Source organism: Boleophthalmus pectinirostris, unplaced genomic scaffold, assembly GCF_026225935.1.
Source record: "Boleophthalmus pectinirostris isolate CB_2022bp ecotype Guang Dong unplaced genomic scaffold, ASM2622593v1 HiC_scaffold_22, whole genome shotgun sequence".
Classification (NCBI taxonomy): Eukaryota; Metazoa; Chordata; class Actinopteri; order Gobiiformes; family Gobiidae; genus Boleophthalmus; species Boleophthalmus pectinirostris.
Window position 1 is genome coordinate 15,650,609 of NW_026571190.1, and position 24,369 is coordinate 15,674,977.

General features: G+C 36.7%; 1 protein-coding gene across 1 annotated transcript in view; it reads left to right on the top strand.

The window, feature by feature from the left end:
• The first annotated feature begins 1,695 nt into the window (after window positions 1-1,695).
• Window positions 1,696-24,369, top strand: part of neurl1aa (neuralized E3 ubiquitin protein ligase 1Aa) — a 61,984-nt gene continuing 39,310 nt past the window's right edge. Inside the window, 3 exon segments of the mRNA XM_020939875.2 lie at window positions 1,696-1,929; window positions 20,794-21,044; window positions 21,784-22,105. Of these exon segments, the coding sequence (XP_020795534.2) occupies window positions 1,896-1,929; window positions 20,794-21,044; window positions 21,784-22,105 (607 nt within the window). The 5' untranslated portion in view covers window positions 1,696-1,895.

Below are 24,369 nucleotides of genomic sequence, written 5' to 3' on the forward strand. Positions count from 1 at the left end.
ATGGGGCATTTGTGGAGTTTGCACGTGCTTTACTAGTCCAGCCAGGAGAAACAGCTGTAAAAACAACATAGTAAAGTGGTATGCTGATACAAACTCAGATTTATAGGACTATACTACACATTAATTCTTTGTTCTCTCATTAGAACTTTTCTGATTCATGTATTCAGTTTTTAAATTATAGTCTGATATCAACACGTTCTACAGGACTCTGAAAATGTGGTTGAAGTATAGGGCCAGAACTGTTCACATAATGTCTGAAATCAATGAGATGTGCCTTGCCTTTGTATTGTTGCATTGTTGTTGCATTGTTTCAGCACTCCTTTCCGGTCTAAGCCCCTTTAAAAGGCTCCTATGGTCAGACAGTGAAAAATAGCACTTGTCCTGCATCACTTTAATGATAATGAATGAAATGAGGTGCATCTGGTTTAACTGTAACTGATGTGTCCATATTAAGATAAATACATAATTCTTTCATGTTTTCTGTTTTTATTTTTGTAAAATGTGGATCACATCATCACTATTACCTAGCATAGATCTTTACTAACTGGCTCCTGTGTCCCTCCCTGTTATCAGCTGTCAGTTTGCCTAGAGCCTCAGGCCCAGAGTAAACAGAGAGTTTGACTGGGGAATCCCGACGACAACTCCAGTCAGGAGCCCACACTGGAGGGGTCACCCGGTCCCTCTGCCAGGGGCCCGCAGCACATGCACAACTGTCCAGGGTGAAATGGAGAGTGCTGAACTCAAAGAATGTGGGCTTGTGCTTTCAGGGCTTTAGCTTCAGGTCTATAGCTGTTGAAACAATTACACTTTTATGTTTATAATATCCATATGATAAACGACAACAGCCACACACAGATGTTGAATATTTGTAACACCCATGTTAGACCTGTTTTTTTTTAAAGCGCTTCAGTCACCATTCACTTTCCACACTGAATGATGGTAGATATCTCTAAAGCCACAGTTGCCCTGAAACTGTTTGACAGACATGGCTACCATTCGGTCCCAACGGCCATTCTGACCACCGACAATCACACACACCACATTCAGGTGAGGAGGGTGAACTATCTTGCCCAAGGACACAATAGCAGCACTGCACAAAACTGGGATAAAATCTCCAATTTACAGGTTAAGAGTACCATACCACCAAGTTTTGTTCTGGTTTGACCTGGCTTATTCCTGGTTCACTTCGAGCTTTTGTAGTTAATGTTAAGTCATGGGCCTGTGTTTTTCATGTATATATTATGTATTCAGGTCTATTTTTTTGTAAGACTTTCATGTATTAGCATAACAGAAGGCTAATTGCATACATAATACTAATTGCATAGGTACATAATACGTTACTATTATTGTTCTTACGTTACTATTATTATTCATTGCTTGTTTACAAATGTTTGACACAGTTGTGAATTTTGTTCACCAGCAATAAATTCCTGTGATCCTGATTCTTACATTTACAGTAACGTGTATGACACACTGAGGCATGAACCTCTTCATGTGCTTTCGGTCATGGATACAGTTGAGAGCCGCTCGAGCCGTGCGTAATGCCCGTCTCGTTATCGTCTAGGCTCCTCCTCTCCTCCTCCGCGCGCCAGTGTTGGCTCCGAGTTTGAGTCTCCACCTTTTATGTAAATCCCAACGAGAGCGAATGAAAGCCGAGGCGGAGACAGCGCTGGGTGAATGGGGGGTGTAGCCTAGCCGAGTCCCCTGCGCTCACAAGGAGGCGTGGGTCTGCCGCTGCCAGTGTTGTGCATCTATCCGCGGTGGAGAGGAGCGAAGAGGCAAGCTACCTTCGGATGCGAACGTGCAATCATGTCACTGGGGCTGGCAGGCTGTGCAGCGAGAGTACTTGAATAATCCCCCTTGTGCGATAAGCGGACTCAGTGAAGGAATAAGCAATGGGAGGACAGATAACGCGGAATTCCTTTTACGGTAAGGAATATGTGGATGTTTTGACCGTGCGCACAGGTGTATGTCCAGAATAAACACTGCAGTTCACGTGTATACAAAATGAGCTGTTTAATACATAGCAAAGAATAAGGAACAATTCTATTATTTTGATTTTATATCTACTAGAGCGTATTATTTGCTCACAGTTACGTCATTTACGTCATTATAATATAGGCTAGCGTTTGGGTCTTGCGGCTGCTAAAATAATTGTGATGTCACCACGTCCACCCATGCGCTCCGACCAGAATCTATTTCCTGGATTTCCATATTTACTCTATACATATTCAGGTTTAGGCCACACTAAAGGAGAATGCAAATGTATGGTATTTCCCTTGGCTATGAGCTGTGCTGTGGCATCCCCCCACTTAATAAACATGTAGCATGCTCCAGCTGTGTACAGCCAAATCAATAAATCTATTTTCCATTGAATTCACGCTCTACATTAATGGAGAATCTGGCTTTGTGCTTACCTTTGTTTTGGCTAAAGTGGTCTATTTCAAAATGGCCTTCTAGCCTTTTAAAACAACAGCCTCTAGATTGCATATAAGCCTAATAAAAAGTGTAGGCTAATGATTTGTGGATATAATAACAAGTTTAGTGGCTTTACAGTCCATTAGACAGACCATACTCTGTTATACTACACATTTAAAGATGCACTATGGCACTTGGAAGGTGGAAGGTCAGACACCTGCTTGTCTCCATGGAGATGTTCTTTCTTTACCCAGACACATGGTCCACAGCAAGACTTAAAATCTATCTTGCATGTTGTCTTTTACTTGTGTTTATGATGCTCAAAAATACCTTGAAAATGTGTGTGTGGGGGCTTGCCTCTCCACAGAACTGAGTTGTAACACCAGGCCTGTTACTGCTGGTCTCCATGGAGATAAAAATTGTATTCTAAACGGTGGCAATAAGGGATAAGAGATGAATACAAGCAGATGGCAGACCCGTTACCAGAAAAATTACACAGTGAGCCTTTAAAACTACAATAAAACAAAGGAAATTATATTAGACTGTAATATAATTGTAGCATTGAAATCGAGTGTACCAGAGTGATATCATAGCGCCTGGTGTTTAATCCCTTTGCCTGCCTTCTGCTTGGACCACCTGATCATTCTAATTACAGCCTCAACATTAATCCAATTAGCGAAAGAGGGACAGGCTAAGACAGTAGGAGAGTGGCTATGTGTGAAATCAAGGTCAGGCCCTGTACACTCTTACTGCTGGGCAGTTTACCTGTGTTGCCATGGCGCCAACTTGCATTGTATTTGTGAAAAAATGACAAAAAGTATTCACATAGGCTTCATAAAATATTATATGTTTTAGTTATTACAACATATAGAGCAGCATAATATATCAAAATGTTGTAAAGTAAGCAAACTTCAGTGTATACTAAATATACTGATTTTTTATGGTACGGTAATGCTTTTGTTTGTACAGGGATAGTGCACAACCATAAACTTAGTTATTGACCTGTCACGACAACAAATTTTGAAGTGAGATATATGGGTGAAGAAAATGCTGATGATAAATGATAATACTGATGACTTTATCCCACTGATTCATAGAAGTTATTAATTCAACTTTCTTCAGCTCAAATCTTCAGAAAAGTACCAAAAGTACAAATAATAGCAAAGAGTTCCCCATTAGCGCAAAGAAAATGTGCCCACGATATTGAAAAATTAAAGTCGATATAGTATTTATAGATTGTGACAGATAGGTTTTTATTAATGCCTAATTTTTAGATTGTTAGTTTCTATTCATTGCTATATTAAACTCACAGTATTGGATTAGATTTTGTAATGTTGTAATTTTGTATATGGCATATGTTCTGCCACTATTTCTATGAAAAGAGACCAAAACCGACATCTACATAGTTTACTGAAAACATTTTGAATTGGAAAATAATTTTGGAATTCTCATACATTGGTGGTGAAGAGGAGAGGTTGATGGGGCTGTTGGTTTTGCTGCTGCGGTGGAGTTCAGCACGTAGCTAAAATGGCAGCATGACTGAAGAATGCTTGGTTTTCCTTTACTCATAACAATTGGCATTTCCTTGTTTATGATAAATACCGGACACAAAAGTGCTCCTACATTAATTCGATATCAATTCTTCAATCAAACTTCCACACATGCTCTAAGTAGACTTGATATAATTTGTTTATAATGTACATGCGTGTAACTATATCACCGACTGGCAGGAAACAAAGTTGGACGCAGTCCGTTTCCTCACACAGTGCGTATTTGATTGAGCTTGTAAACACTGAGTAATGAGGAGGCTTCCCCAGGACACAGGCGGCCAAAGAGAGACACTGCCAAGTTTATTGTAACATGGGCCTGTTCGGATTTAACTCTGTAATTGTTCATTATGGTGTGTTTGTGTTGTGGTAGGAGCCAGATGGCCGTGGCAGATGAGGCAGCAAACCTGGCTCTGGTCTGTTTTAATGCGTTCCTGGCTCAAAGAGAGTTACAGACAGCATGGCGGCTATTTAGACTGTAGCTTTATCCTTAAACTGGGCACACTTTGGTCAAGTATAAAGCTACTCTGGGTGTTGGTGATTGCTTGTAATGGAATATCAAATTTGTGCATAAATAATTGAGGTAGTTAATATTTATTACAGATAGAAATAAATGGCCTTTCATTTCAAATGATTTATTTAAGTCTGTTTACTTGGTTGACATATGTAACTGCAAAAATGTCAATGCATAAACTTTTTTGTGACAACACTCTCTGTGCATTGTCTGAAAGTCGCACAGTGTGACATTAAATACTTTGAAAAAACACATATTCTTACTGTGATTCGCCTTTTCCCCAGACCTGTAACCTGGTTTGGTGACATAAAAAACTGAGCCTTATTTTGAAACAGTTTTGTTTACTTGCACTTCCGCTTATATATACATCTTTGTGTATCAGTGTTCTGTTACATAAAACTGTGGGCTGTTTGTCCAAATGGCCAAGGGAAGTGTTAAATTTGAATTTGAGGTGCTGTGGTTGCTATAGCGACCCACAGCCATTGATAGAAAACCATTGTGTTGTTCTAAAACTAGGATGATTTGAAAAAGCAGCCTCATTGCATTAGAAACTTCAGACAGTATAAACGTTACTCGATCAGTAGGCCTAATATTTTGGGGATATTTGTAGTTTCCAGGTTGTAAAGCATGATGATGTAATGTTTTCAATTGTATAATTTAGTTTTTCTGTTCTGTACTCAACAGAAAAATTCTTAGTTTACGTTACAATATTTTCTAATCTATTTTATAATGTTTCCTTATCACAAGCATCCCTGGAATAGTGTTTTGTTTCATTCACGTACAGTATGTTTTACACACAAATCCTGCAAAGTTCTTTTCTCTAACTGAAAACACTCTGCTCCACCTTGCAATGTCATTCACTAGAATAATTAGGATAATTTGAGCCCTGAAATTTCCAATCTCTATTGAACTAACAATAAAAGGTAGCTGTTAACTTGAAAAGCACTATTTCATGACATCACAAGGTGGAACAGAGCATTTTGAGCTTTGGAGATGTAGGCACACTAATAATAAATTGTTGCTCAAATGTGTGAATGAAACAAAAGACAGCTCCAGGTATGTTTTTTGAGGAGGTAACAGCAACAACAGGGCTTAAAGTTCACAAGTCAGTTTGCTTAACAAAGGACCTTTAAATGTTGAATTTGAATATTAATGTTAGTACCGTATTCTCCCACTGTCCCCATATTAACAACTGACATTTCACATGCCCTCTATCTGAGTTAAACACAGACCAATAGAAAGACTGCCGTGTCATCTGAAAACCATGTATTCTAAGTGTCTCTTATGCACTGTAGTTATATCTTATGCATTTGTAAAGCTGTTCAATGTAAACCATTGTCCCAAAATGAGAAGCTAAACCATTTACATAGAAGCAGTTGCATAATTAAGTCTTGAATACTGTGTGGGAGTCTCCACTTGTGCATCTCTGATTGACTGAATACAAGCCAGTGACTGAGACATTGGAATGCATTTGTCTGGCTCGATTCATAACAAACTTCTTCAACAATTAGTAGGCCACAATAACTTTTGGAGTGTGATCTATTGAAATTGCATATATGATAATAATAAACAGTAATACTGAATTTTTTGTCAAATTTTATGTTACTGACATAATTGCGTTAAAGCTGATCCATGTGGATGAGTAAGACTTATCTTTCCCCAGTGCAGATATATTATATAAGCAGCTCTAGATGTCCAAATAAAGTAGCTGTGTATTGCCTACAACTAACTAATGATAAAAAGTTTTATTGTCTGAGTGTCAGGAAGTACGCTGTTAGCATGCTAGTTGTTAGCATTACCGATATGGCAAAACTCTGCTCTGGCCTCTGAAAGATGTGAAAAGTGCTTTAAAAACTCATTGCAGTCAGTAATTACCTTATACTTGGAATGGATAAAATAATTGAGGATTAACTTTGAACCACAGTTTAAAATTTATTATTTCTTCAATTCTTTAGAGCACATTTAAACTGCAATATTCCTAGAAATATAAGTTAAAATAAATAAATGGCAATATGAATGAAAGTAGTAGAATGGAAAAATAACAAAAAGTTTCCCTCTAGTAGAAAGAAAAAGTACACATGATAAATAGGAAAAAGTGAGGTTCCATTTATAATTTACTGAACTATAAGCAGATATAGTAATTACCATGACAGGCCTATCCAACAGGCAAAATGCATAAACTGATTTTAAAAATGTTCCTTCAGATTCTCAGAAAGATTAAATTTACTGTCATGGGATGCGCCTTGGGTTAGTGGATGTTAAAAGGCTTTGATTTGGACACATGATAAAAGAGCCACTGTCCTTCAACCCAAAATAATAGGCCAGGTTTGGTTCATTTTTCTGGGGTGTTGGGCCTCGTAGACAGAGCGTAAATCAGGACTCGACAGTTGCCTGAGGTGACACAAACATATGTCACGAGTGAAGATGAAATGTGTTACAAGCTGCTGGTACGTGCGCATAACAGTTTAAAGTATTTACAGGAACAAGCAGACATTTTGTACATTTCAAACACACAGCTGTACTCACGAATAGTTGGGTGACATGATCTAAGGCCAAAGCATCGTTGTGTCAGTGGTAATTGTAAGCGAGTTGCTGATAAGACTGCATTATGTAAGTTAAAATAATTTTGTTTACGTAAGTCTGTCTTTAGGTTATTGCGGTAAGAATGTAGATCTGCTATTTCCTCTTAACAAATATGTTAAGAGTTTGTTTGGGAAAAGTTCATTTATTTGTTAGCTTTTTACTGTTTTACAAGCTTCTTTAAAACTGCTACCCAACTTTTCCCTGTATAAGTCAAATATTTTACCCATGAGCAGTTTTATTGCATTTTTCTGACAAAAATCAATTCCTTGCATGCTGTCTGCACTTAAGAAAAAGTCTTACATGTTGCTGTGTTACATTTGTGATAAGAGCAGATTGAGAGGAGTGCACTGGCAGTCCACCTGCATCACTGAACTTGGAAAAAGCCATCCACAGGTCCGAAAAGTGCCAAAGAGTTTTTAAGAGCTATGAACTAGTTTAAACAATTGCTTTAAAATGCGTATGATAGATTTTTATGATTCTCTCATTTTGACTTAATTTGATAATTTGATTATAACTAGTGTAAATATAAATTATAATTTTAGACCAATCAAGAAGCAATTTGTGAAGAAAAGTTGAAAAATATGTTGAAAATTACAGGAAGTAGAGACTTGAACATATGAATGACATCACACTAGGGAGAATTCTTTCCTAAGGTTAGCCACTTTTTACACGTAAGAAACATATTTTTTATGATACTTTAAACTTGATTTCAACAAAATAAAGGTGTTTTCTTAAATTTCTTATTTGTCAGGTAATAATTTGTTTGTACAATAGAGGTGTTTGTTAGGTAACAATTATGTAAGTCTGTAGTGTGATGTCTTTCCAATTTTCCAACCAGGAAGTAAAATTTTAAACCTAAATTGGGAAAACAAGTGTGAATATATTTACCAAAAGTAGCCTAGTACTGGTAGTGAGTAGTCTAACTCAAGCACTAAGTAGTCTAACTAAGCACTTCAATCTGAAAATAGCAGTTTAGTGCATCCAGGTGTGTGGTAAGGTGTAGGGTCCCATGGCTCGGTTCATGCTCTCAGACCATGCTGCTATTCTAAATAAGTTAGCTATAAATGTATACAAAAATATAAAATAAATGCATTTTGTTGTAGCATCTTTTATAATAACATGTTAAAACAATTACCTCTATAATTGACTTTGGCAGTCCCTTTGCTGACAACTTTGCTGCGTGGCTGGCTTTTATCTGTCAATGGGACATCTAGTTAATGTGCCTGTGTGCAACTCCCTCCCCCCTTTTCTGTCACCATCTCTCACCATGGGTCACCTTCAATGCAGCGCCAAATATTGACTCCCAGATAGAGCTGAACAGCATCTTGACTGCTTTTCGTCAATAAACGCTACTCATCATCACGCCTTGTCTTCCCCTGTCTGTAGACCCCACTAGATTACACTGCCCTCAACCACAGCCAAGGACCCAGCAATATTATTACTTATTGATTGCTGTTGCGTAATGCTGCTTGCTGGTTAGGCAATGCATTAGAAAGACAATGGAGGTTCACTGTAGCTGGTGAGGTAATGCAGACTTCATCATCTCTCCAATCTCGTGTTACAGTGTAGCTCGTAGCATTGTGAATTATTGATAGCAAGCTGTCTCTAATGTAAGTTTAGCACATCGGCGCTTCCAAGTATATTAAGGTTTAGTCTGTTAGGAGCCTTCTTGTTACATAAGCATTGTAGCTTAGTCATTGTCTACTTGGGTAACACCAAATAGTTTATGATCTGTTTAATCTAGGTTTATATTTGTTTTGTAAAGCAAACATTAAACCATTTATCTTTCTTTTTATATAAAGGTAGAGTATTCTGACTATGTTCTAACTGAAAGTGTGTTAGATTGTTATTTTACTTTTTGAAGAACTGGTTTTAATTGTAAGAAGTGGCCACCGATATGAGAGATCCATGCAAGTGGTATTCTAATTTCTGATTGTATAATCCTCATTGGTCATCGAGTGTAATATTTATTTAATTAATAATAAATCAGCATTACTGTTGTTTGTTTTCGGCACAATCAGTATTTGATTTGAATATGCTTACCTCAAATCTGGGGGCATTTTTATGAAAATTTAAACTTTTTCTGTTGTTTTTCATGCAATAATTTCTCTTTGGCTTGTTAATATACTAGAAGTAGAAAGCAACAAAATGGTTACAAGTGCAGTGCATATTTGAGTGAATCTAATTTCAGACCCCAAAGTCTCTTGAGTCATTATGAAGCCATTAAACCCCATCAGATCTTCTATAATTAGTATATTGTTATGTCTAGAGTTACCTTGTCACCTGATGCCACATTGCCATGGCACCACTCAAACATAGCGTCAGATAATCCCTCATATCGTATCCAAGCAGCGATTTCATTCACCACTCACGCTCATGAAGCGTCATTGTCTTAATTGTCTTACCTGCATCCCCCGGTACACACTACAGCTATAGTTACACTCACTCTCCCCTGTGTATAACCTCGTGATCTGCCATGTTAGGTTTCAGACATGTATGAACTCACATATGTAGTAAAATGTCAAGAAACTCTATCTGCTCTTAAACACACTGATGACACACATGTCACATTAAAATAAATCTTTGAACTTTAAAATGGTAAAGAGGTAAATGGACTAAAACTTGACAAGGTCATTTTATTTAACCATGTTTTTAATGGGACTATGTTTAGTTTATTGGTTTGTTTTAACAGGGGCCATGTGCAGATGCATTAATATAATAAAAGAAGAGATGTTTTACATCAGATTTAGCTAAAGCTGGTTAACATCTGTAGTCTCCAGGCAGGTTAAAAAACTACTAAAATACATCCAAATATACACCCATTTACTGTCAAACTATACATTCTCCCATTCTTCTTTAATTTGAAAACACCACACTTTTCCACATTTAAAATTACTCAAAGACTTTGCCAAAGATTAATATATAAGATACCACATGCAAATACAAATCAGTATGCAAATACAAATCAGTATGCAAATACAAATCAGTATGCAAATACAAATCAGGGAGTTTGAGAGCTTGTATGATATGGCTATCTGTGCATAGGCTGAGCTATAGGTTGGAGAGTCTGCAGTGACTTGTGGACCTGGATGGCCTGGTGGCCTGCTCAGAGCAAAGATGGACAAACTTCTTAAATGGTGGACGTGTAGCATTGTTTAAAATTCATCCGAATAGTTTAACATTTTATATTTTTAATGATTTGACAATGATGATGCCCAAATAGTTAATGCTACCGTAGCATTAAAGTTTCACCACAGGAAGAGATCAGATCAGCACAGTAAAATGCACTACTACTTTTTTAGTAATAATACACATTTGCAAGAAAGATATGTTTAATTCTATACTGTGGAACATTTCAGACTAAGTAAGGGCCAAAACTAATTTATTCACATAGAGCAATCTTGGAATACATTAATTCAAAACAAATTCTGAACATTTTGAAAATACTCTGAGTAATACCAAAAGTAGTTTCTGTTCTGTACCACCAATGCTGCCTGTCCCACTCTTTTGAGAACCACATCAGGTTGTTTTCCCAGACGTTTAGGCTGTAAATGATAATGTAATGTAATTAATCTCCTCTATTATTGCATGATTCATTTTGCAGGGGCTGTTACATGAGGCTGAGACGCCATTTTATCATGAGTGAGTGGGACTGAATATATCATGGTGACAGTGCTATGTAAACATCATTAAAGTGCTGTTTGTCAGTGCCCCGCAGGCTTGTTGGCGGCAATGTAAATGACACTGTCAACGTGTTTAGAGAGAAAAATTTGACTCAAAACTTTATCATTTCATGCAAATAACCTTTGTAAAAGATTAAGTGCATGTTTTTCTATTTGTTGCTTCAGTACTGATTATAGTTGTTTTGACAGACCGAGTTATGTTGGCCTAGGAGCAATTATGTACAGAGAATTTGATGTTCGAGATGCTCGAGCATTTCATAAACTTAAAAGTCAATTCACTCAAACTGCTTTAGAAAGGAACTTGTTGAACATGTATTATAACAGGGGTCAACGGCCAGCCAACCACTGCTCTGGGGCCCAAAACCAGGTCACAGCCCATCTCGTACTGGGCCCCAGAGAAAAATATTATATGTCTTTATAAATGAAGAAGTAAAATTGCTTTTAGTCTACCACCATTATTAGTCTTAAAATATAGTGCAATTTAACCTTAACAATAACCACGATTATTAAGACATTTTTTTCAAACTATTGGTAAGAGTTATAAGCGTTTTGTGCCGTTTTTACTGACCCTGCTTCCCTCTACCAATCTCTGAAAAAATTGTATGATCATTAGTGGTACTCACAGGCTCCTGAAAATGTTTTTTAAATCAAGTTTTTTGAGTTTTCAGACTATTATAAAACTTTTTTGGCTGTGTCACCATGATAGCGGCTGCACATTCTACCAGTAGAGATGCATATAGAACACCCCCAGCCTAATGTCACTGCAAAGTATCAGTACACTAGAGATGCTTGTGTAACAGTGTCATAAAGGTTCTTCAAGTATTCTTTCAGCATTTCTACCTGGTTTCATGGCCACAATAGTCTCTGTAGACCATTGATTGTACTCTGTTGTCTCTCTGGATAGACCACAATAAGCAGGACTTTTCATAGCAACAGGCCTAGGGAGTGGGCTGGTATGTGGGCTACGGCTACCTGCATTGATAAGCTGTTTGTGAGCCAATGCTTAGACTTCTCATGTTACAGTGTAGAGCTAAAATTAGACCCCAAAGTAAGTTGCTTATGGGGATGTTCTAGGGAAGTAGTAATCTATATGCAAATGTCTTATGTTTAAAGATAAATAAAGATACTGGCTGAAATGTACAAATAAATAGTATACACGTTATTCTTCATACAAATATTCTGGTTTTCTTAGTTTGTATTAGATGCCCTTCTTCACAATAAAAAGTTCTATCTTGCCCAGCACAAAAAACTCTTCTGTGAAAGGGTAGTAAGACCTCCTCAAAAACATACCTGAAGCTGTGTTTTGTTTCACTCATACATGTCAAATCTCCAAAGCTCTAAATGCTCTGTTCCACCTTGTGATGTCATGTAGTTGTAGTTTTCAAGTGGATTGCTGCCTTTTACCTTTTAGTTCAGTATAGATCACCAGTTCCAGGTCTGAAATAATCCAAGTGATTCTAGTGAAGAACACAGTGGAGCACTTCCTGTATTACCACATTACATCACAAGGTAGATTAGAGTGTTTTCTATTTGAGAGAAGAACTAAATATGCAGGGTTTCTGTGTTAAACATGTGTGAATGAAACAAAACACAACTCCAGTGTATTAAAGGACCGTTGAAGTGCATTTTTACCATTGTGTTTGGATATTTTAATAACTAAACTGACACTATTCAACTTTCAGAGATGACATTTTGAACCAGGAAGTCTCACAACATATTAGCATTGAGCAAAAAGGAGCCATTCTACCTGATAAATTGGTGTTTGCAGTGTAAACCACTTAGCTTGTAGAGTTTAGAGTAATGACACAGAAAGTACACACTGAGATCTGCACACACACAAGCCTGTTTGCACCACATGCTGTCAGCCAAATGAGTGAACGCAAGTTGCATAACCAAAACATGAGACTTAAATAGACTAGATACCTGAATCAATATTGGTTTTAGTCATTTAAACTAGTAAATCATATTTTGTTATTGTCTAGTTGATTGTCTTGTTAATTTATTGCATTTTTTCTATATTGAGAGATAAATTACTTTCAAGTAAGACATGAAAGCAGAATTTCCTACTCAAAATAAAATAAATATGACAAATAATTTAAAGTAGCCAAACTAGACTTGCCTTAAATGCTAGAAATGCCTTAAAGGTGCATTGTGTAACTTTTTAGTTCGGGGTCGTCACCTGTTTGTTTCTATGGATATGTCCTTGCTGTGCCTGGAATGTTCCACAGTATGACATTAAACAGTTCTACAATTAAGAGGTGGTTTTACTGCTCAAAAACAACTAAAAAAAGCGGGGCTTGCCTCTCCACAGATCTGACCTGTAACTTGGCCTGGTTTGGTCTCCATGAAGATAGAAATGTTTAACATCATACTGTGAAATATTCCAGACAAAGCAATAACATCTCCATGGAGAAAAGCATTTGACGGACCCTCGACCAGAAAAGTTACACAGTGCACCTTTAAAAGTAGTTATTAAAATAGATCTGCTAAGTTTATTATCTATGTAAATTAGCCAAAACTACTCAAACAAGAAAACAACCTCTTTTTTTCCAATGTAACACAGTGATGCGGAAAGATCAGCTGGAAATCAGACCTTTGCAAAAAAAACTATCGTTTAGCTCATTTGTTCATAATAAACCTCTTTGACCTTTGACAAAATGGCTCCCGTGGGTCTGTTAAAACTGTAGTTTCCAGATAGCACCTGCAGATCTGTGTGTACAAAACAGGGCTGAGTAGGAGGCAGATGTCAGACTGAAGTGAACAGGGCTGTGGGAGAAGCCGCAAAGACACTCTCAGACTATGCCCCAGGCTCCACATCACTTTGTCAAACTCAACCCATGAATGTAATATATGTGTGAACGTCCAGATGGTCTTTTTATAGTTGTGAAGTGATTTGAAGACATGTTATGGCCATTACTCAGTATGTAGTAATCACATTCAAGAAGACATATTATGAAGGCTGTTTCGACTAAAGACATTCTTGGCCAATTAAAGACATGTTCTGTGTTGTGATTAATAGACTAAATGGGGTGTGGTGTCGTGATGACAAAAGCTTTTTAAATGGTTATGGAAAAACTTCCTTGTTAAAGCTTGATCTCATCTGATCTCAGAAGCTAAGTATGGCTGGGCCTGGTTAGTACTTGGATGGGAGACCTCTGGGAATTCCAGGTGCCACAGTGGGGCATCAGTGGCAAAAACTGTTGTTGTGTCCTTAGGCAAGGCACTTCACTCATGTCTAATATGAAAGTAGTGTGAGCATGAGTGTGTGGTAGTGGTTGGAGGTTGGCAGCTGTGACTATGATAGTGTGATTGAAGGATGCATGAAATTGTAAAGCAACTTTGAGCATCTGGAAAAGCACTATACAAGACAAATGCATTGTTATTATCATTATTATTATTATTATTATTATTATTATTAGTAGTAGTAGTAGTAGTAGTAGTAGTAGTAGTAGTAGTAGTAGTAGTAGTAGTAGTAGTAGTAGTAGTAGTATAGAGAAGTACTAATAAACCAAGGTCTATATTATTTTCTGATCTATGTTATAATTTTAGTTTTTATTTCATTCACACATGTTTAACACACAAATCCTGCATAGTTAGGCTGAGTTCTTCTCTTAAACATTAAAGTCCTCATGATGTCATGTGGTATTACAGGAATGTACTCCACTGTGTTTTTAAACTCCATACACCTTCACTCGAATCATTTGGATGGAACATTCTCAGCTTTGGGGATGTAGACAGACTAATAATAAAGGATTATACGAATCTGCTTGAATGAAACAGAACACAGAGGTAACACTATTCTAATATGCCTTAAAGCTCACAAGAGTCAATTTTGTGTAATATAAGATATTACATTTTATTATTTTATTTATTTGTTAATATTTGAGGGCAAAACATAAACCAGTTTCTGTTCTTTTAAGAACCTAAAGGATCCAAACACTTGTATTTGACGCTGGGGTGTTGTGTGTAAGCAGTCACTTGTCTGTCGAGTATTGGCAAGCTGTTATCACACAAGTCAAGATGGTCCCATGAGGCAATGCTCCAGTCAGCTGCACATGTCACAGCTACAGTGTGTCTAGAATCAAATGAGGAATATTTTTGTATAGCCTTTGTTCTTATATTGATCTTGTACAAAAGCCATAAAACACATAATTATACGAACACCCTGTTGTCTGTGCACATTATAAGGAGTTTATATTGTCTTCAGTCTTCAGTGGATGTGTCATGCAATGTTATATTGTTTATTCAAATAAAACCAAACCAAATACTGGTATCTGGGTTGCTAAAGAAAATGTTTTCACACTTTCAGTTTTGTAAATTATTGTTTAATGTTTTATGATTGTCACTCAGCGTGTTGTGTTGATAGCTAAATTGTGATAGTTACATTAATAATTCACAAGAAACATGTTTTGTTGGCATAAAAATGGTGAGGTGGTCTGGACCTAGATACAAAGAGGTTGCTAAGGAACTCAAGCCATTAAAGACTATAGAAGGATTTAAATCAAGACCTCTGGACATGTTTCACGCAAAATTATTGATTTGTCAAGTAAGATTTATGGACTTATTTGGATGACTGATTAGTTTGAATAATTTGTCAGTGAATTTTCTCACTGACAGGTGATGTTCCTTCAGACAAAATATGGAAACCTGTCTAAAATATTTTCAAACACTAATAAAAAAATTTGGCATTAAGCTGCTTTAACTCCATATTCTTAACTGAACTGTACGTGGGAGCAGATTGTCTTAAGGGCAAGTGTATTCTAAAAAATGAATACACAAACAAGTGGCCTGTAGTTACATTGTGATAACTGCATTAATAGGTCACAAAAAATGTGTTTTGTTGGCTTAAATACAGTAAGGCGATCTGGACCTAAATATGAAGGTGTTGCTAAAGAACATAAGCCAGAAATGTATTTTGTATTTTAAGAAAATTTTTGATTGTCACTCATTATTTTTTAATAATGACCACCTTTATGATTCATTCTCAAACTCCACTTGTTTTACTGTTATAGATGAGGGGGGGTTGCTAAGGAACATTACTAGGTTACTATTACTACTACTACAATTGTGCTATAGCACTATATACTAAGATGTTAAAGATGTTTTATACTTGTCACTTATTATTTTTATAATGATTACATTTATCATTCATTCAAAAATATGTGTTTTTTTTTTTTTTTTTTGTCATAGACGTATCCACAGGCAGATCTAACGCTGTGATCTGGACCTGTAGATAGAGCAGGTTGCTAAGGAACATAATTCACACTTTACTGTTTGCCTCTCTAGCAGCTGCGCCTCTTTAGAGCTAAGCTAATGCATTCAGCTCAATCTGGCCCGCGCCATTGAAAGCACCGCTCTCCTGTGGATCAAGCTAAAAAACAAAAAACTACAACACTGCTTCGGCTGGGGCCATAGTCATCAGTACGCACACTGAAAAACTGGAAGCCCCATTTAGATAAACAGGGACACAATAGCCAGAAAGGGCACAAAGCGCTTCTATGGCTGTACGCTCTTATCAGGCCTCCACAAGACACCTGCTGTGAGCCGTGTTAGCTTACATCTAAGCACAGTGACCTCATCTGTCAGAATTACAAAAGACGTTATCAAGTTGTAAAGTCAACCAAAGCTAAGGCATTATTGTGTCGGCTAAACCCAATGTATATTTACTGGTGATTTCTAATTTACTACTTGGAGCTGTCTTGGTCTGTGGTGGAAGAAGTACAGATAAAAGTACAGATACTGGAGCAAAAAATACTCAAGTAAAAGTAAAAGTCACATGACAAGATCTGCTTAAGTATTAAAGTACCAAATTCAAAAATGTTCTTAAAGAGTAAAGAGTAAAAATATTTTGCACAGCTTTTGGGGTCATCAAATTTTGTTAAAGAATACTTGTTTTGAATATTCAGCAGAAATAATGGATTTTTTTTTTTCTGTTTTCATTTGTATCTTTTTGTTTGCTCAGTTTATTAATTTGATAAAAAATAAACCCCTCAGCCTTTTCTACAGGTCTCACACAATAAAAAATACTTTTACTTTTCAGTTCTGTTCAAAAATGTAGTGGAGTAGAAAGTACAGATACCTGCTCTCAAATGTAATGAAGTAAAATTAAAAAGTACCTATTTCAAAATGTGCTTGAGTAAAGTTCAGAGACCTATTTTTTTGCTTAAGTACAGTACTTTACTACTTGCACAAGGTTAAGTTCCACCACCGGTTTTGGTTCAGAATAAATAGACAAAAAAGTTAAGATTTTCCAAACATGCATGCTCTTTTTCCCCTTCTATGAACAAAATAAAAAGCAGTTTGAATGGGTACAAAACCACTACAGTGTTAATGCCAGGGAAAATGGTCTGTTACTACCATTTTTCCCTTTGGCAAAATACAGGAACATTAAGTCATCACTAAAACTTTAAAATGTACATGTTTACTTCATTTGTGGATGATTTCTCTTGCCCAGGTGATTTACTAGTATAGATTATTTCTTTTAGCTTTTCTCTGGTCTACGTTATAATATTGTTTTCTCATCAAACACATACCTGGACTTGAGTTTTGTTTCATTTACACATATATAAACCCTACATATTTACACTGAGTTCTCTCAAACAGAAAACACCCTGTTCCACCTTGTGATGTCATGTGTGGTAATACAGTTTACACTTTAGTTTTAAACTCAGTACACTTTCACTAGAATCATTTCGATAGTTTCAGCCTTGGAATTTCCTGTCACTACTGAATTAAAGGTAAAAGGTGTCTGAAAAATACTGCTCCGAGACATCACAAGGTGGAACAGAGCATTTTGAGCTTTTGGAGATGTAGACAGACTAATAATAAAGGATTACTCAAACATGTTTTTGAGGAGGTATTAACATTATAACATAGCATATGTAATGTAAAAGCTTTAAAACTGTGTGTCTTGAAATGGTTGTGAATCGCTGATGTATTGAAAGCTGATTTGTTCATTTCTATCTGGCAGTTCAGTCTCTCTGTAAGACGTCTGCGAACATGTTTGGGTTCATGTAGTTTTTTAGTTGCTCAAGTACCACTCTGAGGCAAAAGCAGTTGAAATGAATTCACTGAAATCAAGTCAAGTATTCTGTAAGACATCTTTCAGTCTCGGCAGGCAGCCACTTCTCCTCTGGCTCTTAGGAATTACACTCTAAAAACTGGGCATGAGTGAAAATGACTTCAGAAAAGGGCTGTTCAGTTAATCAAGTTTTATTGATTAGATTGAGATTCAGTCATTTCTAATCGTCAATTTAATCGAAAGGTCCACAGCTGATCCTCTCTCAATAAAGGCATGTGATTTGGAGCAGAGTTCAGACTTCGAAACTTATAGGCTTTTTTTTTTTTTTTTTTTTTTGACAGTATCTCAGTGTTTGTCCGCTTATCCTAAGGTTGACAGTTCGAACCCCGCTCTTAACATCAGTCAGCAGCTACTACAACTTCAAAGTATTTATCTTATTTTGTTATTTTTTACTGTAGATTTTTTTAAGTCAAGAATTTTGGACATGCTTCAAGCTAAATTATGAAATTGTCAAGTAAAGATTTATGGACTTATTTGGATGACTGATTAGGTGCAATTTTCTAACTGACAGATTTTGTTCCTTCGGTCAGAATACGTGTCTGGAATATTCTGAAACAATTTGAAAAATCTAGGACAGCTAAAATTAAAATCTAAACTTGTAAAAATCAAATCATAGATAATTTAACTTTAAGATGCTTTAACTCCATGATTGGCTTCAGGGCAAATGTATTCTAAGAAATGAATACACAAACCAAGTAAAATGGTCTTAATCCACAGCTGTGAGTCGGACACAAAGTTCATGTCAGTCTGTGTAAATGTATGTAAAATCTGTGGGCAGGTTTTCAAATCAGATGGTAGACCTGGAGATTGTACTGGCTTACCTGTCCCTGCACTCTTTAACGAAACACCTGATTAAACCATTTTTACTCACAGATTGGACAAAAAAACTCTCATCTGACTTATCTGGAAAATAATGCACCAATAACCAGCTTTTCTTTGCAAATGTAATGCTGCTGTACACTGTAGTTTACACCACTGATAAAATACAAAGCTATAAACTTCACAATTTATTACGCAAAGTTGAATCTTGTGAGCTTTAAGCCATGTTATAATGCAGTTTCCTCACCAAAAACATACCTGGAGTTGTGTTTTCTTTCATTCACATGTTTGAGTTATCCTTTATTATTAGTCTGTTTACATCTCCAAAGCTCAAAATGCTCTGTTTCAACTTGTGATGTCATTAAGTGGGAGTTTTCAAGCCAACAGCTTCCTCTTACCTTTGGTACAATTGACACTGTGGTGATTGAAGTGTATGGAATTTAAAAACACAGTGGAGCACTTTCTCTATTACCACATGACATAACAAGGTGGAACAGAGTGTTTTCTGTCGCCTAAATGAGGAAACATTATAATGTAAATCAGAAAATAGAGTAATATTGGCTCTTTAAAACTAATCATTTGACATTTCATTTTACTTTCACTTCTAGGGGAATGTTTTCGAATGTTTGGTGAGCAGAGATACCAGTGTGAGGTCATGTGACTACTGCTGGGATCAAGAATATAAACATGGAAGTTGCTGAATCAGACAAAAGTTATTTGGCCTTTTTGATGCTCCATGCTGACTGTTTCCTTTGACTCTTCTTTGTTGTGGGACTCTCTAAAATGTTTCATCAGCAAAAATATCTGCCAAATCATTATCAAACAAATCTGACATCACTCTGGCGCAGACAGAAAATTAATGTTGTTTTCATTATCTCTGTGTTTTACATAATAGAAGTTGTTAAATTAATGAAAATGTTCTTAGTTTCATAGGTCAAGGTCAGTTGCTTACATCTGAAGCTTATTTTGCATAACTTTGAAAAATATTGAATGTGTGTTTTGTACTCTGCTTAGTCATCTTGCATAGAAACATACGCATTAATACACAGAACATTTGAATGTGGAAGTGAAGGTCATTTTTAGCCCCAACTGACAAAATGGCATTCTGACATCCATATTCAAAGAACTACCTGTATTTACTGGCATTTCTAACACAAAACAGACACACAAAGAGTAGTGTTTCAGTGTTTAGCCATAACTTGGAATTGGCCATTGATCAGTCTATTGGAGTGTTTACACTTGTACAAACATCAATGCTGGGACTAAAGTAGAACTAGACTAAACCAGGGCTAAGCCAGGACTAGGGACAGGACCAAACCAAGTCTACATCAGGACTATATTGTAAACCAGGACTAAACTAGAATAATGGTGAACACAGCTTTTGCGTTTGAATCAATGACATGAAAAATAAGTGTTGTTTTTGTTTTTTTTTATTAAAGTGGCCATGACAGGTTAGAATACTCATCTTACTTCAACATACTTAAGATCATCATATTTAAAATTTTGCTAAAAATTTAATGTTTGGCAATCCTATTACAGCAAAACTCCAAAAATTATCTAATGTACACAGAAATAATTATTTGACAAATAAAAATATAAGAAACACCTATATTTTAATTTAAATTGTGCCAAACTTTTTTTAATAGAACTATCTACTTCCTGTCCTTTTTTCAAAAATTGCTTCTTGATTTGTATAATAATATAATGTATGTTTAAAACAGGTATTATCCCACCAGATTAAGGAAAAAAAAAAAAAGGGAGAATCATAAAAATCTGTCATAAGCACTTTAAAGGTGCATTGTGTAACTTTTCTGGTGGAGGATCCATCAAAAAAATATTTTTTCACCAAACCAGACCAAGTTACAGGTCAGATCTGTGGAGAGACAACCCCGCTCACAGACAGAAAGCCTATTTTTCTAGGTATTTTTGAGCAATAGAAATGCCTGTATTTGAGTAAATGTTAGGTAGAGCTGTTAAATGTCATACTGTGGAACATTCTAAGTAGAGCAGTTATATATCAACAGAAACAAGCAGATGACATACCCCCAACCAAAAAGTTACATAGTGTCAAAGTGTCACTTCAACTGCAGGAAATAACCCCTATAACTCTTTAGCCTCACCCTTGTCTTTTTTTCCTCTTTCTCTCAGACTCCCTGGGCGGTCCGTTCCCCTCCACATCCCACCGATGCCACCACAAGCCCAAGCGCTGCCTACCCATGCACTGCGGAGGTGTGGGGGGCCCATTTCCCATCAGCCCCCTGCTCTTCCATCCGAGCGCCAAGGGATCCCAGATCGTCATGGACCTGTCCCAGAAGACTGTGAAGAGACAGGCCAGTTTCTGCAATGCCATCACGTTCAGCAACAGGCCCATAGCACTGTATGAACAAGTGCGGCTCAAGGTAATCCCTGTTCCTGGCACAGCAGTCGCTCCAAGAGTCTGGGAGCTTTTAATGTGTCAAAACAATCAGAGTCGTCCATCATAGAGAGAGACTATGGTGAAAGATATAATGGGGGCTAATGCCAGAGGAGTGCAATGGAAAGCAGACATGGAGTTGAGAATGATTTATGAACGGGGTACTTTTACGACATACAAATCAAAAATGTCCACCCCCATGCACTTTTTACTCTAGTTCGAAGTAATGCAATGTGTAATAACTTGTAAAAACTAATAATAGTAATTAAATGGAATATGTACAATTGTATGGTTCTTTAACATGCTCTGGAACATTTCAGACACAAAATCTCCATGGAGACAAGTTATTACAGGTTGTTAAAAAGGGTGTGTTGCACGTGGTTTCCTAGGACCTGGCGTCCACATATGTGGAGATATATGTCCAACCGACCTTATTGTGTTCCATCAAAATGATTAAAACATAGTAGTAATGAAAATGTATTAGTCACTTGCACAGTTTGTATACCTAAACAATTTCTAAATTGGAACTTAATGCAGAAATATACCTGGCCTAAACCAGGACCAGAGCAGGACAGAAAAAATATCAACACTGTAAATAAAAAAAATAATAACTGCTCTATTCAAAATTACTATTTAATAGTGCAGTTGCACTACTTAATAACAAACTAAAAAGATAAACCCTTGCATATATTTTCAACCCAGCTCTATGTGTATCTTATCTGCAGATCACTAAGAAGCAGTGTTGCTGGAGTGGTGCTCTGCGTTTGGGCTTCACCTCCAAAGACCCATCCAGGATAAACCCGGACAACCTGCCCAAGTACGCCTGCCCCGACCTCGTGTCCCAGAGCGGCTTCTGGGCCAAGGCGCTGCCCGAGGAGTTCGCCAACGAGGGAAACATCATCGCCTTCTGGGTGGACAAGAAAGGCAGAGTCTTTTACAGGATCAATGAGTCCAGCCCCATGTTGTTCTTCAGCGGAGTGAGGACCTCTGAGTCTCTGTGGGCGCTCATAGATGTGTACGGGCTAACACGAGGAGTGCAGCTGCTAGGTAAGTGGGAAACAACGTATATTTGTTATTACTTAATCGCAATTAATGGCAAATACAAAGTCCTACATTATGCAAAATTAACTCTTGTTAGCTTGAAGTCATCTTAGAATGTTGCTACATTTTTCAAAAACATACCTAGAGCTGTGTTTTGTTTCATTCACACATGTTTGAATAATCCTTTATTATTAGTATGTCTACATCTCCAAATCTCAAAATGCTCTGTTCCACCTTGTGATGGTGAACATAGATCAGAAAATAGTAAAAATAATAATAATATGGACCCTTTAATTAAAATATTGTGACTATATGAGACAAAAAGGTGAGAATAGTTTATAAAAATGGAAAAACTCGTATTAAAAGTTAGAAATTAGAACTTCTACTAAAAGATGCTCTATGTAACTCTGATGGAGGGTCTGCCGTCTGGTGTTGTCCATGGAGAATATTCAACAGTATGCCATAAAATGAAAATGTATCTCCATGGAGACAACCAATGCATATTTGACTAAAAAACACTATAAGTAGAAGTAGTATGCTACACTTCATTTCAGACAGTGCTAAAGCATTTCTATGGAGATAAGCCTGAGGTGTCTGCCCACCAGAAAAGTTACATATTGCACCTTGAAAAAGGTTATAGATAAATATTAAACTTCTTTAAACAAAACAGTTAAAAGAACAGTTTTGCATTTTGGGTCACTTTAGAAATCAATATTAACCTTTCTTGTAGACCAGTTATTGCTTTATTTTTGTACATTCACAATATTTGCAGTTATAGCTAGGAGTGAGCTTTGGAAAGCACCTTATCAGGACTAGATAAACACAGTCATTCCCCTAGAGCAATTCTGAGAACAACATTTACATTTGACCAACAGGCAATTTACATCTAAGATCCTTTTACACAACTATTTTTACTTTCTTTTTAAACAAGATCAGCAATTCATCTGAGCTGTTACTTTCAATTTTGCACGTTATCAATGTACTTTTGACCCTGAATTTCTCATAGTTTCACTTTCAGAATGACTTTTACTGTGTAAATAACCCTCTCCTATGCACTTACACCTTTCAAAAACAAGCTAGTAGAGATGTCACAATTTAAGATGTCAGGGTTGCTATCATTATATTGAAATACATCACATTATTCACAATTACACATGAACATGACCAAACAAGAGTGAAATCTTTAATTAAGTTTCATTCACATTGTCTCATCTAATAGATCACTTTTTTTTTTGTATAGTATATTGTTATAGTTATTATTTCCTTTTTGAAATTTAACATACAAAAGAAAAATAGACAAAAAAAGCACTCAAAACACAATGAAAACAAAAACACTGCACAGTCAAACATTCAGACATTAACTCTCAATCAGTTTTTGTATTAAAATCAACTTATGTGGCATAAACATCCAGATCAAAAAGGCCAAATGTTTATCTGGTAGGAACATAAATTGAATCGAAAATAACTATTAGCCAAGTCGTAGTTAGCCTATATGACGTCATGTTTACACCAAACCAGTCCACAGACAGCCAGACAGCCTCTCTGAAGTGAATTATAAAGGTATGCTAGGTAGTTTAGCATGCATGCCAACACGGGGCGAGCGCTCGGTCGCGTGGTTGAGGCTTTTGATGTGAAGAGAATGTATACACATATTTCTTGTCCCCAGAGCTTGGTGCTGTCATCCCCTCCTCTGCAGTAAAAATAGGCCCGGGTCACATGTTCTGGAGATAGCACATTTGATTGTAGCTGCTTGTTGTTGATTGACACTGGTATCCTGGGGCGGCTGTGGGCGGACGCGTGAAAGTCTAAGGGGAGCTGGAGATCTTTGTCTGCTACTTCCTGGGTTTGCTCTTTGGCTGGTAAAAAAGTGACATTTACTGGCATTTATTTGTTGTTTGGATAAGGTAATATGTAGTTAACAGTTTGAGTTTGTGTGTGAAAAGGTTCTCTTTCAAAATATGATTTTTTTTTTTTTTGTCATTTTATTTTACAAAGTTTCCTAAATAAGAGATCAGATACATTTGACTCAGAAACCACTCGAAAGTTTATTTAAAGATGCACTTGGTAACTTTTTGGCTGGGTGTCTGTCACCTGCTTGCTTCTATGGATATATCATTGCTCTGCCTGGAAAGTTACACAGTGTGACATTAAACAGCTCTGTCTTACTTTTATTCAATAACAGGTTGTTATAGCACAAAAATACACAGAAAAACAGGCATTCTGACTCTCCACAGATCTGACCTGTAACTTGGTCTCATTTGGTCTCCATT